General features: G+C 40.0%; 1 protein-coding gene across 1 annotated transcript in view; it reads left to right on the top strand.

Moving 5' to 3' along the window:
• The window catches only part of ARFGEF3 (ARFGEF family member 3), a 130464-nt gene that overhangs the window by 65529 nt on the left and 47454 nt on the right, over positions 1–17481 (top strand). Inside the window, exons 9-14 of the mRNA XM_054983266.1 lie at positions 4631–4735; positions 6893–7217; positions 8886–9001; positions 9726–10636; positions 14620–14786; positions 16199–16364. Of these exons, the coding sequence (XP_054839241.1) occupies positions 4631–4735; positions 6893–7217; positions 8886–9001; positions 9726–10636; positions 14620–14786; positions 16199–16364 (1790 nt within the window). The remainder of the gene's footprint in view (positions 1–4630; positions 4736–6892; positions 7218–8885; positions 9002–9725; positions 10637–14619; positions 14787–16198; positions 16365–17481) is intronic.

A 17481-nucleotide genomic window follows, 5' to 3' on the forward strand; every position in this document is an offset into this window, starting at 1 on the left:
AACTCTGCTGTGCTGCAGTTGTATTCCTCCAGGATACCCAGCACTGTGAAAGGTGGCTCCGTGTGGTAGAGGCCTTTGAAGGAGGACTGTAAATGCTTGTCCCACACCAAGGTTTACTGTAGTAACTGCAGGCAACGGCAGTGAAGGTTTCGGAGGGACAATGAAAGGGAGGTAGAATTTAGTTTTCATTCATCCTTTATGCTTTGCTGGCCAAGGCATTGATTTCCTTTCAGTCAGCCTGGATTTCTGACATGCTGGGCAGATACTAAAGGAGGATACTAAACTACAACAGCAGGAAGCAAAAACTGATTTATTTACACCATCCCTTCCAAGTTATTTAGTAGCTGAGGTTTTACTTGCCACTGTTTCTTTACAAGACCAGCAATTCAGATGGGCTTGTTTTACTTGGGAGGGTGAATGAAAATGTAATTTAAGCAGGTGGCACTTCTCATTACAATACTGGAAAATTACATGAATTCTCTTGATAGGGCACCAGTTAATATAGGGGGGATAGTAGCAATTCCTGGTAGGGCTCAATGAGTTCCTTTTCCTTCCCTCTGCTCAAAACATAGCAAGTGGGTGTATGGCCATTATCATCAGTGGGAATCATCTGAGGTATGTAAATCCGGCTGCCTTCAGGGCCGTACACGCAAGAGACTGCATTGTCCCCATGTATTTTAGTGGTTTATTAGCTTTTTAAAAGAAATTACCATCTTAGGAAAAATCTCTTTCAATATGTGATAGTTTTAAATTACTAGGCATAGAATATGAGGCTAGCCATTTAGCAATGTGTCTCTCTGATTTAATGAAAGAAGAAAATAGTTTGCATTCGAATGATGTAGTGATTTCCCAAGAGACTTCTCTGGATTAGAGTAAATTTAGATATATTTAACTATATTTCAGAAGTTTACTGCTCTTGTTTGTTGAAAGGACAAATTTCAGCATTGGGTTTTTTTTAAATTAGCAACCAAGTGATGGAGAATTTTTTTTTTAATTAACAACCAGGTGCTGGAGAAAAGCAAGTATCACTTAGCTGTGTTGAGCAGACCTAATTATGGAAGTGGTCAAGTGAGATCGTTAGATGGAAAAGGCCTGTTCCTCATCTCTCCCAGTGTCGCATCGCCTTTTAAAAAGCAGGCCAGAGAAGTTCACTTGAAGCAGTGAGGGAAGGGATCTCTTCTCACTCATCACTTAAGCCTAATAATCAATATCTTAAAACTCTGTTATTAATATCATGCATTTTTATAAGTGAAGGAAAGCTGGCAATACATAGGAAGAGTAAAATGAAAATGATACGTTATTATGCTTGACTTGTCCCCAGTGCAATTTTCCCAATCCAGTGGAAGCTTCAGAGTCTTAATTGAATATTTTGTTGTTATCAAAGCACACAGCTCTTTAACAACTTTATTGCTATTAAAAGCCTGGGGGCTTCTTCTTTTGCACTTGGAAGGGGGCCCTGTTTTAATGTAATCTTCTTATTAACAGGCATTACACTCTTCCCATAGATATTCTTTGATAACTCGATTAGGTTATCTGTTACAATTTGTTATAGGAACAGGATATATTATTTACACATGAAAAGGTTTCATCTACATTCATTGATCTTGTCATTTTTAATTACTGTTTTTTTAAATTATCCCAATTTAGAAAGAAGATGCATGCGCTGGACCAGCCTTCTGTGCACATAGCTGCCCACTTAGTTACCCTTTCCATGTGCATGACAGTGCTTATTCAGGCCACATTTCCTGGCTAGATGCATCTTTTTATGTGCAAGGCTAATAATTGCTGGATTTGGAAGATTTCTGGATTGACTGATTAGCTAATGGACTGGAGCTAATGGAAATAACATGCAAAGTGAAGCAAATACGCCATTCTGAGATCCGAAATTGTAGTCATGTACCTTTTAACATATTACCAATCAGGGAGGTTTCACTGTTAAAATCCAAATTTAAATTTTTCAAGGGAGAATTTTAAATTCCACATCTTTTTTTGAAATAGCACTGTATTGAAACAGTATTGGATCATATATTTTATTTATTAATATCCCAATACGACTATAGAGTAGATTATGGATTTCAGTGTGCCACAGTTACATGTGACTGCCTTTATTCTTCTGTCTCTCCTTGTACATTTTAAATGCTGGGGTACATTCTCTCAGTTCATAGAGAACATGACGCCATGTTTTATTTTAATTGTGGTTAGTTTGTGAAACTAGGATTCATCTTGCAGACCATCTTTGAAATCCTGGTTTGCCTGAGCAAATACTTGTTTCATTGCCTTCCCTCTGTAGCCATGCAGGGTGTGCTGTGCAACAAGCCAGGATGTATGTGTTCACTTGTCAAGCAAAATGATAGTTAAGATTAACTGTGATTAACAAACCAATTTCAAACTCTAGTTTCAGGACCCGGTTTGGCAGGCCATTATTAGCCATAGTTAGTTGTGAATAGCCTATGGTGGGGGTGACAGGAGGTTTAATCCTGCAGTTTCCACTAAGATTCACTATTTATGTTGTTAAAAGACAAGTCTTTAAAGTGCAGAGGGCTTGGTTTCCGATAGCGAACAGGATCAGATCTCTTGTTTCTACTGCCCAGAGCCCTGAGGCAAACTTGAGGCTACGTGAGCCAGCAAGTTGCATGTTATGGATAGTATGAGATGGGTGATATTTACCTAATCAGTCTGAGCCTTAGTCAAGTTAACTTGATAAAGTAATTAACACTTTCAAAAACTGATATCAAACTACATTTGAACTTTTGATTATGGTAGTGTTCATAGGAAATGCAGAGCTTCCCTAAGCATGGGTAAATTGGACATTTCTGCAATGACAAGTGCATGATCCAGTTTCCTAGTGCAGATGTACTGTTGCCTACTATATTAGCCATGCTCAGGCCATCAGATGCACCCTCCAAGTTAGTGCATTCTTCCCTCCTCACCTCTTGTATGGGCGTTGCCTCCTACTTTTCTGTGCTGGAACTTATTCTGGTTTGTGTGACATGTTAATGGTGACCACTGTCCAAATGGCACTTTACTTACTTCTAGACACAGGTGATAAGCATGGTTTGGCATTAACCACACTTTGGTTGGTGGAAGCGGGGTGGATCCTACCCTATCCTACCAACCCAGGTTTGAAACTTTCTGTCTAAGGAGCCTTCCTGTCATTTAATTTTTGGAGCTAACCATGATATGCATTACTTGTACACTGTTGGTGGGGTGGATCCAATTGTATTTCAAGGAGCTTTCATCCACTGAAGCTGAAGTGTCCAGGAATGGCCCCAGACCACGTCACAGACTTAGCAGCCTGTGCCTATCATGGGCCACAACCCACCCCCAAAATGCTTGTGGATGTCCCAGCTCACCTGCTGGCCTCGCAGAAAAGACCAAACAAAGCCCTGAACAGACTGCAGCAGCAAGCACTCACCGTGCCTGCACATTCCCCAAGCCAGGCAAGCAGTCTCACACAGGGCCCCTGTGCACCCAGCTCAAGAGGCCTCCACGCAGCCAGTGCATGAAGCTACTGCATGGTCTGGATGATGGGACCAGGCCAATGACAAGCCCTATTTTGAGGGCAAGGAGTGCCACAACACAGATCATGGCTGTGCCCTGACCAGCCACACCACATAACCAGGCATCCAGAAACCTGGATAAGGTAGGAAGGCCTCCAGCTTCTGCCCCACCTCTGCCCAGGCCCGTCCATCCATTGAGAAACAGCATGCGTAGGATGGGAGTGGGGATTCCACCAGAAGATGCTCCAGCCCTTGGCCGTTGGATTGGCCCAGACCTTGGGGTTGGGGCAGGGGCTGGGGATGAGGGAGGGGATAAAAGGAGGACTCAAGACCTAGGCTGGGGAGGAGGGATGGAGGAGCAACCATGAAGCAGAGAGAGAGAGGCAGAGAGGCTGACCTCTGGGGGAAGCAGCGTGAGTCCAGGATGATGCAACCCAGCCCCACTCTTCCATTTCTGAGGCCCATGGGAAGCCCTCAGGAGAGGGTAGCCAGGACAGCAGCCCATCCTGAGGTTTTACATGACATACGGTTTTTTGGCTGAAGTAAAGGTTCTTGGATCCACTCATTGACAGTGCACAAGTACCACAAATCATAGCTCCAAAACTGAAAAGAAATGCTTGTACAAGAGAAGAGACAGGAAGAAACTGTGAGCCTGCATAACCATAGTGAGTCAGGCAGTGTTGTATTGTTGTCTCTATGAGTCTCAACTGGAAAGTAATGAAAGAATAACAAGTATTAAGGATACATAACACGGACAAATTTTGAGGCACGAGGAAGCCAAAATAAAGCACATGAAAGCCCTATTAAGCATGTGTTTGGCTTTTCCACTGAAACCCTACACTCCTCTGAATTAAATGAAATGTTCGTATCCGTTGATATGACTCAGTCTGCCTGAGTATGCTATAAAATATCTTGTTGAATCTGTCTGTCCATTTTCAATAAAAACTCATCTTTCTCTTTGGGTGAAATTGATTCTAGATATAATTGCATTCAACTACTGTCCTTTTTCATTTTCTTGGTAAAAAGCCTTCCTCTAATATCTCTGTGTGATACAGGAAGAATAAACATCTGCTTTTTATTGCCTCTGTTTGGAATGAACAATAAAACATAGATTTTGTTTCCATTTTTAGTGAGAATCAGCAGTTGCAGCTTCTGTACCTGGAATGCATCCTCTCAATGCTCAATAGTTCCTCCCCTAGTATGCACCACCACAAAGGATTCACTGACCTCATCTGGTAAATGTTCCTGCTGTGTATGTTTCTTGGGAAAGAACCAGCCTTGAGACTCATACAAATATGCTAACCCTTTCTCTTCTGTTTGAGTCATTATAGTTACCAAAGTGTTTTTTGAAGAGGGGGTTATTGTCACTGGAACATACTTCGGGGGATTTGGTCCACCATGCTCCAGGGATTAAGGCTAGGATTTAGAAAATTCATTTTAGTTGCTGAAGAAATGGAGATGATTTCTGCTAGGTGGACTACCACAGCTCCTCTCTGAAATGGCAGCAGAGGAAGACTTGGATGTTTTGACAGGGACTGACCTTTGAGAAAGCTCTAATGCCTCTGATATATCAGTGAGCCCCACTCTGTGACTTACCAGGAGGACAAAGAGCCTTCAGATATTTGGGATCTGGCAGCCAGCCTCTGGTGGTGTACAGTGGTAAAACAGATCTCACAGGCCCCAGTTTCTGCCCTTGGGAATGAGGATTTTGCTTAGTTGGCCTGAAACTCCAGCTGTTAGTCCTAAGTGAGGATGACACTTCTTCATGTTTTTGTATGTGTATTTTAGCTCTGGTTTTAATTAAATGTTTTTGTTGGTTTTAAATATGTGGTTTTATTATGTATGCTTTTAATTTTTTAGCTACTTTGGAGGTTCTTATGAGGGCAAGGTATACATTTTGTAAATAAATAAATATGAGAATAGATGTTCCTTAAGGTATGTTTAATTGGAATCCTCTCTCCCTAGAGCTAAAATGTATTCTTATTATGTTAGAGAGGGGGATAGGGTTTTTCAGTCTGTTTTTGTCTTTGTCTTACTGGTCATCTTTTTTCAGACCATGGGACTGTGTGTATCTCCATCTGAGTCCTCAGAGTGTCTGACTTCTTTGCATCAAACTGCTTCTTCACCAGAATCTCCCACTCTCACCTCTTCTTTGCTTGATAGAATATCACCAGCTTAAGGGGGGGGGGTGTAAATAAGAGCTGTGGTGTTTGTACTTCTTCCCCCAGGCTCCAGAAGCAAGGCTGATCAGCCTCCTGGGTAGCTTCATTATCTTATGAAGTTACATACTGCCAGTATTGCAAGTGACAAGGGAAAACTTGTTCTTCGCCTTTCACTTCCTGTCAAAGGCAGTTTAAGCTTGGCTTCTGAGCATTTACAGAGCGTAAATCCAACATTCACATAGCAAAGTACAAAACTTTTACACAGATACCTGAGTTGAAATATCCTATCACCACATGATCTGCCCCTCATTAATTTAGATAGTAATTCAAGATGTTAGTCTATAGCTGCAAAATAGGAATCCAGTGGCACCTCAGAGACTAACAACATTCATTCTAGCATTTGTATGAAGTATTCATCCATTAGGTAGGTATATTTATATTAAGAGCTACAAACAGTCTGCCCTACCTTTTTGCTTGCAGCTTTTACAGTAAATGTATCTGTTTTCACACATCTGATGAAGTGAGCTGTGACTCACAAAGGTTTCACTGGATTTAGGAGTTACTTTGGTTAGAATTGTACCATGGTTAGACTGCTAGCCTCCTGTTTTATAGTGTATAGGGAAAACCATAGACCTCTTCCAAAGGTAGCGTAAAATGGGGAGGGTGCAGATGTTGTGAGGATGAAAATAGATTTTATTGTATGTACTACATTTTTTTTATACGAACATGTTTTCTGGAGATTATGTCAATCAATTTCAAGCTGCTGTTTTATTTAAAGTATATTACACAAAACCACCTCCGTCTAGATGTTGTTGATCTGACATGTACGTGCACAAATCTCATCTGCAAGAGCATTCCCATTCACTTGCCAGGAAAAAGATGGATAAATTGGGTTCTACCACTGAATAAACATGCATGAAATCCATGGATCTCTGAATTGTGGGGTTCCTGTAAAGAGAGTGTGATTTCTTTTATGGACATAACAAAGAGAAATTTCACTTATGTGCACGTCACTTGTATTCCCATGAGATTCATAAACTCATAGTAAGAGCTTTATAAATAAAAAAAGTGTGAAATTCAAGGAAGTAAATTCATAAAATTAGAGTTTGTATGCTAACAAACATTGTATGTGAGTAGACATTCAGGGCTATTTCTACAATATAGCACATGCAGTGAACAAATTCATACATATAAACTGTTCTTTTTTTTTTTCTTTTTGGTTTTTCGTAGGAAGCAACTGTGTCCAACGCTCATAGTAATTCTGGGAAATCCAGTCCATGATAAAACCATCACTTCTGCTCACAGCAGCAACTGTCTGGAGACTGATTCTCCTTCCTCAGGAGTCTCTGATCATGGTCGAGGGTCTGGCTGTTCTTCAACTGCACCTGCCCTCAGTAGTCCTGTTGCCCGCACAATCTATTACATTGCCGCGGAATTAGTCCGGTTGGTGGGCTCAGTGGAATCCATGAAGCCAGTCCTGCAGTCTCTCTACCATCGTATGCTTCTATATCCCCCACCTCAGCACCGAGTTGAAGCTATAAAGATCATGAAAGAGGTAAGGTAACTTGTGTGAGAAAGAAGAGGGTCAATGTATGTGATTAATCTTTCTTGAATGGATCACAACAGAAAAATGATGCTTGTTTATTTGTAAATCATTTTAATTGAAAACTATTTGTGTTTATTTCTATTCATTAAAAGCAATGTAACATTTCTAAAATTAAACGATATACAAAATAAAAGGCTTACTTAACAGCCTAAAGTGATAAACTAAATATTAAACCAAATATATGGAGTTGGTTACTATAGTCAAGTTATTGCACAAAGCATACCTAAGGCAATTAAAGTAATTAATGGTCTTTGCTAGCAACTGCCAGTACATCATATTTTAAAAGGACTATCAGTGTACTGCCAGTGGCTTACTTTATTGTATGTGTTTTAATGTAATTTTTTACAATTTTTAAAACACATCTTCTGAAAATATCTGCACACCTTTCCTATACTTCCCTTTACACCATCATTACTGCTATAGCCACTTACATATTTATATGGTCTTTTGCATTTTACGTGCTGAATCTTCAAATAACCGTGAAAAAAGACCTTCAAATGTAGGTAGCCACAGTTCAGCCATTAAATGTTGCCCAGGAAGAACACTTAGTGCATTCTGGGAATAAATGAATTTGAGCAAACAAAAAGGGGGAGGGGAAACCCCAAAACTCAACCCAAAATATACTGTAGATGCTACAAGCGTAGGGTTGCCAGTCCCCCTCTGGAGGCGGGAGATCCCCCGCTCCCATCCCCTGCCCCTGCTTACCTGGTCGGGGGAACACACCTCCTGCGTCAAGTTCCTGGGCTGTGCAACACACATCCAGGCTCCACAGTGGGCTGATTTGGGCCCCAAACTGTGAAGTGCAGGAGATCTCCAGAGCAATTCTGGCAGCACTCCGATGCTCCACAGTGGGCCAAATCAGGCCCATTGGGGTCTAAATCAGCCCACTGCAAAGCATTGGAGCACTCCAGGGCCCGTCACACCGCCCCAGCAGCACTCCCACACTTCACAGAGGGCTAGTTTAGGCCCCAAACAGGCCTGATTTGGCTCCAAATGGCCCAAAATCAGCCTGCTGTGCATGGGAACACTCCCAGGGGCGGCACAAGGGCCAGCGCAATGATGTCACTTCCCAGAAGTGATGTTATCACACAACCCGGGAGTGTGCATGTGAAAACATCTACAAAGGTAAATGCAAGGTCTGCTGCCTCCACCTGGAGGGGAGGAGACCTGGCAGCCCTATAGTGTCAAGCTATAACAATTAAAATATATTCAAAATAAATATTTATTATATAGTGTACACAATAATAAAATTAAAAACATAGGGCCTGAATGTCAGGCTACATAAGAAATCTGAGCAAGTTTTAGATAAGCTGTAACATTTTCCAAGTCCATTTTTCAAAAAGCGGGGGGGGGGGGAATTACTTTGTTATAATGGGAATAAATAAATAAATTTTGATCCCTCTGATCCACTGACCCACTGCAATAATGCTTTTTAAGATCCAAATCAACATTTCAAGCCTCTCAAGATCTGCTTTGCTTCAGAAGGAATGGTGTTATTTTATTTTTGTGTGTCCTCAGCAAATTAGCCCATTTAAAACTGCAAGATAATCTCAGTTGTGCGTTTATTGGAACTGCCTGCAGTTTCCCGTATCTCATACAGACTTTCATTCTGTTTAGATACTTGGTAGTCCTCAACGGCTCTGTGATTTGGCTGGCCCCTGCTGCTTCTCTGAACCAGAATCCAGAAAGAGATCGGTTTCGAAAAGAAAGTCCCATCTGGATCTTCTCAAACTGTATGCTCCATTTCTTTATCTTGTGAATTTCAAATTCAGATTTTCAGCCAAGTAGAATGCTGTATTGCCTTTATTTAGTTATGGATACATAGTTGCAATGTGCATACATTTAATTTTCCTCTTCATTTAAGGGATAAATACAGAAATACAATAAAATTAATCAGACATCAGCAAAATTTTGTGAAATATTAGCTTGAATTAACTTAACTTGAAGTTAAGTTAAACTTAAGCTTAACTTGAATAACACAAGTGTAAAACTATGCACAGGTATTTGGAGAACTAGGGAAAATCTTTACCCCAAATTCAGTAAGATTTCTGGAACTTCAGAGATTATGATGCTTCATAATTTTTAACACAGTCTACTACTTTTAAAATAGCTTACCGCTAGCTTATTGACATGTTGTCAGATCCAAGTTGGGGCCGTGGTTGGTAGAACAAGGGGTTTGATCTAGAATGAGGATGTGATCTGAAATCTGAAGTACAGGAGGCAGAAGGTATTGCAGAAGGTATTGCAGAAGGTAATGGTAGAAGGCCAGGCTTCTCTCACCGCTGAATACCAACTTCATCACATTCCAGCTCACTATCAAAAAGAAAGGAAGCATATGCTTCTTTATATCTCTTTGAAAGAGGATTTCGTTGTTATTTAACATATTAGTGATGTTGGTGCAGTCAAGAATTCCCACTCAAGTAAAAATAATAAATGTTTTATGTTTTTAAATCCTAGTATCCTGGATGGGATGACTGAAGCGTGCATCAAAGGTGGCATTGAAGCTTGTTATGCCTCGGTGTCTTGTGTCTGTGCCCTGCTTGGAACTTTAGATGAGTTAAGTCAAGGGAAAGGCCTGGATGAAGAGCAGATTCATCTACTTCTCCGACGCTTGGAAGAGTTAAAGGACGGGGCTGAAACAAGCAGAGATTCCATGGAGATCAATGATGCTGATTTTAGGTGGCAAAGACGTATCCTGTCATTGGAACATGCGCCCTGGGATGCAGGAAATGAAAAGAGTCCTGACATTAGCATTAGTGTTACCACAGATACCGGTCAAACTACTTTGGAGGGTGATTTGGGCCAGACTACTCCAGAAGATAATTCTGAAATTCGTAAAAATTCATTGCAGTCACCAGGTGGACAAGTGGGTAAAGCGATTCATTATAAAGAGCCAGAATCTGAAACAGTCGACCAGCCAGATGTTGTTCAACGTAGCCATGTGGTTGTTTATCCAGATATAACTAATTTTCTTTCAGTTGATTGCAGAGCACGTTCCTGTGGATCCAGGTACAGTGAGAGTAATTTCAGTGTTGATGACCAGGATCTTTCTAGGACTGAATTTGACTCCTGTGACCAATATTCCATGGCAGCAGAGAAGGATTCTGGGAGGTCAGATGTCTCAGACATAGGCTCAGACAACTGTTCATTGGCTGATGAAGAGCAGACCCCAAGAGACTGTCCAGGTCACAAATCTTTACGAACTGCTGCCCTTTCTTTGAAACTGCTGAAGAACCAGGAAGCAGATCAGCATAGTGCCAGGTTATTCATCCAGTCCCTTGAAATTCTTCTTCCTCGACTTATAGCTCTTCCTAATGTTGAAGAGGTGGATTTGGCCCTTCAGAACTTTTCTTCAACTTTTTGTTCAGGTTGGTGAGCTGGTAGTTTGTTTAACAGTCACTGTTAAATGAGTTTCAAGAGTATATTTTTGGGAGAAAATAATAATAACATTTGATTTATATACTGCCCTTCAGGACAACTTAACGCCCACTCAGAGCGGTTTACAAAGTATGTCATTATTATCCCCACAACAAAACACCCTGTGAGGTGGGTGGGGCTGAGAGAGTTCCAGAGAACTGTGAATAGTCCAAGGTCACCCAGCTGGCTTCAAGCGGAGGAGTGGGGAATCAGACCCGGCTCTCCAGATTAGAGTCCCGCACTCTTAACCACTACACCAAACTGGCTCTCTGTAATCCATTACAGAGCATTTCCTTATTAAGAAGCATAATAATAGTTTATATGGTGTGGTTGAAAAAGTTAGCATTCCAGCTGATGTGCAGCCTTATGGATTACTTCCGTAAAATAAGAAGCTGATTTTATTGTATTTATCTTTCTCTTCAAGAGAAAAATGCACATGAAAAAATGTGGCAGAGATCTGAATCTATTTGTAAGAATGATCCCCTAAAAAGATATTAAAATCCAGACTGCTCATTTCTGTCTTTGGGTAAAATCTGTGTCGAATTTTCAGGACCACATATTAATTTCCATGGTCAAATCCACATTCACCCATTACCCGCATGATTATCGGATATCTTCCGTTTGCCTCCAATCCGTGATTTTTTCCTCTTTGTTCACATTCCTGCTTCCAATCCGTCTTTCTCGCGCGTCCCTCCGGTCACACGGCCGCTCGAAAACCGCTTTTTTGGGCGGGACCTTTTTTCCCCACCCATTTTTTAAAATTTTTTTGAGCGCACTTTTCCGTTATTTCGATCTTGCCTTATAAAGAAAACATCATTGAAGATAATGATGCCTCTCTTTCCCCCACTAACAGCACTGATGGCTCTCTCCCGTTTCTTTTTTGGAAATTTGGAAGCATGTGGGAAGCTTTCGTGGGCATTTCCTATGCAGGACAGTTCAGTGCCTGAATTTTACTGTAGTTTCACTTCCTTGGAGTGTCATTATTTCAATATTTAATAATTTCGATATTACAGTAATATAAAATAAAAAAAATAAAAAACAGTTAAAAAGGAAGTTTCGCGAGTCCGTTCTGAGGATGGATTCACCCCAAAATGATTTTTCAAACTACCAGATTTGATTCAGAAACAGCATAATCAATAAATCCAATGCTATGAAGTCAAAAACAGTCTTTTGCAGACTTCGGAGCACTTGCAAGTTGAATCAGCCAATAGGAACTCTCGGAACGGCCGGAGAGACAGGAAGGGGGGTGGTTTTTAAAAACCACGTAAATTGCGCATTGGCCCGTTCACGGCCACCGTGAAACTCCCGTTGAAAACCTGTGACCACATATTCGGGAGAAATGCGAATGAAATGCGTCTGTTTAATGAGGTAATGTGACCGGCACTCGGGATTGTGTGGGGAATGCGGGGAACATGCGACTTAGAATGAGTAATGTGGATTTGACCCATGTGTATTCCTACATTGAAGAAAACAGTGAAAATCAACCAAGCACACAGGGCCTTTAACAAATAGTTTCATTTGCAAAATCATTTTAATGATAGGTTTATCACCTGCATATGATTATATGTATATGCAACATGCTAGCGCATGCTCAGTCTTTCAGACGGTATGTGGGGAAACTCTTAATTCTAACCCATTTTTAGTGAAAATAGTTCCATAACCCAGAAGACCAAATGTTTCATTACTATTGACTGTTCAAGCAAAAGCTGGATTTTTTTTAGCATATTTAAGAATAAAGCTCTTTTTTCATTATTAATTAATTGTGCACACACACAATTCTACTTTGCATGCAGAACTGTATCCTCGGGATGACTGGGAAAACTCTCCCATGTTTTTTGGCTCTATGTAAGTCCATGTTTACTCCCAGAGTTAAAACCTCTTTCTATTTAATGTAGCATTAAGTATTTTGAGATTGTTTTATAGTCAGTCTGTCAATCTTTATTAATGCCCACAAGCCATAGAGGAGCAGAACAAACAACAACATTTAATGAATTATGTATAAATAATTATTTTATTAATAATTATAAAGAATTATCAGATCAATTATTTCTTTAATTCTTTAATTATTTTCCAGTTATTTTGTATTGTAAATAATCTATTTTATAAATTATGTATAGTTCCCAAAATGAATGAATTTTCCAAAAAAGCAGGGTGAAATTAAATATGGACCAAAATCATGTCCTTACATTTATACAAGTTACATAATTTAATTTAAATTCACAAACTTTAAAAATTATCACTAGCAGCTGAGAGCTTTCTGATCACTTGCTTAAAAAAAATTCTGCTTTGTACAAAGCATATTCTCTATATCTAATTCAATATATATCTAATTTTCTCTATATATAATTCTTTGAATCTTTGTTAAGATTAAAAGCTCCAAGTGTTAAATTCAGAGAAGATAGTATCTGAACAAGATTTTTATGTTGTTTTTTCAATATTTTAGTTTTTTCCCTAAACATTTACATTGTTCTTCATATTGCTTTCTTCAAGATAGTTATATGGAGGTATGCAACATGCAGCTTTGAGGGCTTTTGAGTTCAGGTCTCTTCCCCACTCCCCCATGACATTTTCTTTATTGTCAAAAATTTATGAATAGTAACACATTTTACTTGTGTGCTTACACAAACACATATAATTCAGTAAGGATAAGCATAAAGATGATGCCGCCTTTTATAAAAGCTTTCTTTCCATAGGTGTAGTTTGGGCCTTTTAATTTATATATCTTACTTTTCTCTGTGACATTTGTAACCTGCCTTTTCTCCAAAGAACTCAGGACCCCATGTGCAGAAGTTAGCTCCATATGAGATAAGTTGTGCTGTGACAGAGAGTGACTGACACAGGGTTACCCTGAGGCCTTCATAATGGATGAGGGAATCTGAACTCAGATCTTCACGAACCCAAGGATCAAACAAGATATAACAGTTTGTAGCATGGAGTATGTCAGTTTCCCCAACTTGACTTTGATTGAGAGGGTCAGCTGTAAAGAGGGTCAATCTTTTCCCAAGCATGTGGGTCCCCAGTTGGAATCAGAACCATGGTTCATGGGGAGAAGAGCTTCAGCCTGACTCCTACCACCATTGTTCTAACCTGAAACAGCCCTTGAGGGATGCCATTTGCTCTGTTGAAAGACTGCATGTGTAGCACGTCACTATGCATTCAGCCCCCTGATGGGGTAGATACTCCTCTGAGCCATTTTAGATCAGGGAAATGGTTCAGGGGGAGGCAGAAGCCCCTTCCACCCCTGCATACCATGGTCATGATCCAACCTGAGGCTTCTCACACTTGGGAAATAAGTTCCTCCTTACCTAATGCTCCTGCATTTAAAGTCAGGTCAAGGGAACCCAAACACTACATGTAACAAAATTGTAATGTGTACTTTGACCTTAAGTCTATCACTACACTGATTAACTCATTGTTGACAGAAGCCCTTTTCCCTATCTATAACTGGGCAGTCTCTACTGGGACAGTTTAATGTTTTAGAAAAGTAGGCTATAATTTACTAGTTGTAATGAGCCATTATAAAAAAAGTGCTCATGATTAACTTACAATACAATCCTGTAGCCAGGAGCCATTAATGCTTAGGAATCCAACTATGCATTATGCTGGAGAGTCCTGGAGTTATGCCACCATATCATCACAGTGCAGTGGCTGGCCTAAGGATAGGGTTACCAACCTTCAGGTGGTAGCTGGAAATCTCCCAGAAGTACAACTGATCTTCAGGCAACAGAAATCAGGTCCCCAGAAGAAAATGGCTACTTTGGAATGTAGTCTCTATGGCATTATACAGTGCTGAGGTCTCGCCCCTCCTCAAAGCCTGCCTTCCCCAGCCTCCAGCCTCCAATTCTCCAGGAATTCCCAGCCCTGAGCTGGCAACCCTACTGCCCATCCAGATGTCTGGTGCCCAGTGGCTGTTATATCTTTGTCTGTTTGACAGGTATGATGTGCTCTCCAGGATTTGAAGGGAATACTGGCTTCAGCTTCCAGACACTAATGAATGCAGACAGTCTTTACATGGTTTCTCACTACACTCTTCTGCTCAACCTGAAGCTGTCCAATGCAGACTACTACCGAAAGAAACCTGCACAGTGCCCTGTGTTAATAGTAAGTGAATATAGAACACAGAAGAAAATTGTGCTGCAACGTGAGGCTGAAGTCATTGTTTGTTATAATGTACATACCACATTTGGACCGCAAGTTTTTTTCTATTGATCTGTTGTTCAATAGTTCAGTGAATCATGCTTTAAAACCTTAAATCATTGCAAATAAATTAAGGAGCAGCTTTTAGAGAGCTGCTGTAGCATAGTGGTTGGGCTGCAAATCTGCACTCTGCTGGTTCAGCTTCCGCTACTGCCATGAGCTCTGCAGGTGGCCATGGGTGAGCCTCTCAGCCCCAGCTCCTCATCTGTATTGTGGGGATAATAATAACACTGACTTTGTTCTCTGCTCTGAGTGGGCACTAATCTGTCCAGAAGGGTGCTACATAAGCACACTATTATTGTTGTTGTGTTTGAAGTGTTCAGACAGCAGAAATTTGTGGAAGGAATGGCCAGTGTTATACAGCTATTCTGAAAGACTGATGGGGAGATATCTAAAAATGAAAATTAATACAGATGTTTCCTCCTTTCTTAACAACAGAGAGTTGAGAGATATTCTAAGGAGAAACATATTCTGTGTGGCTCAGTTTGGATATGATGAACAAAGTTCATGTTGTCCATAATGAACACAAGCTTGAGCACTCCCTCCTCTTCCACCTCTTTCCTTCCCTTGTGCAGTGTGCTGAGATTGACTAGCTCCAATGACTATGAAGTCTGAGGATGGGTGAGGATTTTTGCCTTCCCAATAACTGGGATTCTTAATCACAGTTTAATCCTAGAGGTAAATTAACCTTAATTAATACAGACGTCAATATTTGTACATCATGGCTATTGGAGTTTGTTGAAGATCTCTGTCTTCAACTCTGCTGCACATTTTTTTTTTGCAGGGGGAGATGGGAACAGTATGCAGGCTAAATAGCAAACCAGGTTTGTGCCCATCACAGACGAAGATATGATCATAATGTATGAATTTATCCTACGTGTTTAAAGTTGAAAGTGATTATTATAGTTGTGATGATGTTCTCAGTGTATTAATTACACAGCCCACAATTTTATAATTGAGAGAGATGTGAAGACAGAATATTCACAACAGGACATAACTATTTGGGTAATAGGAAGAAATGTCGTGGAATATTTCCCTTCTATTTTTTTTTTCTTGTTACCAAATGGGATACCATCTTGGGCAGGTTCCTGTTAATTGCTATACATATAAAGATAAAAACTTTTTGGATCTATTAAGCTAATTAGTTACAATGCTTACAAGGGTTTGGGATTTCTCATTTAAAAAAAATATTGAGAACTTACGTATAATTTAAAAAATTGCCTCTTGTTCTTATCTGGATGATTAGAGTTCTCTGAGGAGAAATAGTACATCCAGTAAAAACCTTCCTAATTGAAGTGTGATATTCCATTTTGTAGAAGGAGTTTATGAAGCAAGTCCAGTCCAGTGGAGTCTTGATGGTATTTTCTCAGGCTTGGGTTGAAGAACTTTACCATCAGATATTGGAGAGAAATCTTCTTGGAGAGGCTGGATATTGGGGAAGTCCAGAAGAACACAGTCTTCCACTCATTACCATGCTAACTGGTCAGTATTATAATTTGATAGTCATCTAAACATAGAGGTAGCTTAAAAATAAATGTAAACTATCATCTAAATGCATTGCAATGGTACCTAAAACATTTAGAAACGAATAACCTGAGTGTTTTCCTTTCATGAAAAATACTGATATTACATCCTGCTTGTATTGTAATAACAGTAATAATAATAACTGCACTTATATACCAGTCTTCTAGACAGATTAGTGCCCTACTCAGAGCAGTGAACAAAGTCAGTGTTATTATTATCCCCACAATACAACTGTGGAGCTGGGGCTGAGAGGAGTGGCTTACTCAAGGCTGCCTGCTGAGTTCATGGCAGTAGTGGAGTTGAACCAGCAGAGTGCTGAGGCCAATCACTTAAGCACTATAATTTGTAGCCCAACCACATAACAAGGCCACTATGTGTGGTGCTAGAATGTTCCTAGGTTTCATTTATATTCAGCACAAAATATAGAGCAACACGGTAAGTATAGCAGCAACAAAACACAATTTCCCGTGCAATAACAATGTCTCCCTATTTTATTTACAGTAGTTGCATAATTTAACAGAAAACTATACCACATGTAACCAGTCCTAGGAAAAATTATTTTGCAGGCGTCATATATGCTCCAAAGTCAATACATAAAGTGTCCAGTGCTTCAAGTGCTCTATTAATATTGCAACAGGTATTAAAGTGCAAATGCTTCCTAGCACCATGTACACACTAATTCTTTCATTCAAGCTCGCCTTATGTTCCAACTGGAATTGGGTATAGTCCAAGATTTAGTTCCAATAAACTGTGTAGTTCACAGATTACAAGTAGACCTTTGCGTGTATTCTTTAGGTGTACATTGATAATTCTGTGACATCAGTATTCTAACGGAAGGTCCAGATCACCATTGTATCCGTTTCCAAGCTCTTTCTCAAAGAACACAGTTGCTGGAAAAACATGCAATAACACATATTACACACCATCTAACAATAATTTACATTTACAATACAGTAATAAATATTGCATATACAATCAATATCACATGTACTCACTCAAAGGTTCATGCAGCTACCACTCCATACTAGTAATCAATTTTCCAATTTTCACCATTTGCAATCCATTATCTCCTAAT

Source organism: Eublepharis macularius, chromosome 1 (genome assembly GCF_028583425.1).
Source record: "Eublepharis macularius isolate TG4126 chromosome 1, MPM_Emac_v1.0, whole genome shotgun sequence".
Taxonomy (NCBI): domain Eukaryota; kingdom Metazoa; phylum Chordata; class Lepidosauria; order Squamata; family Eublepharidae; genus Eublepharis; species Eublepharis macularius.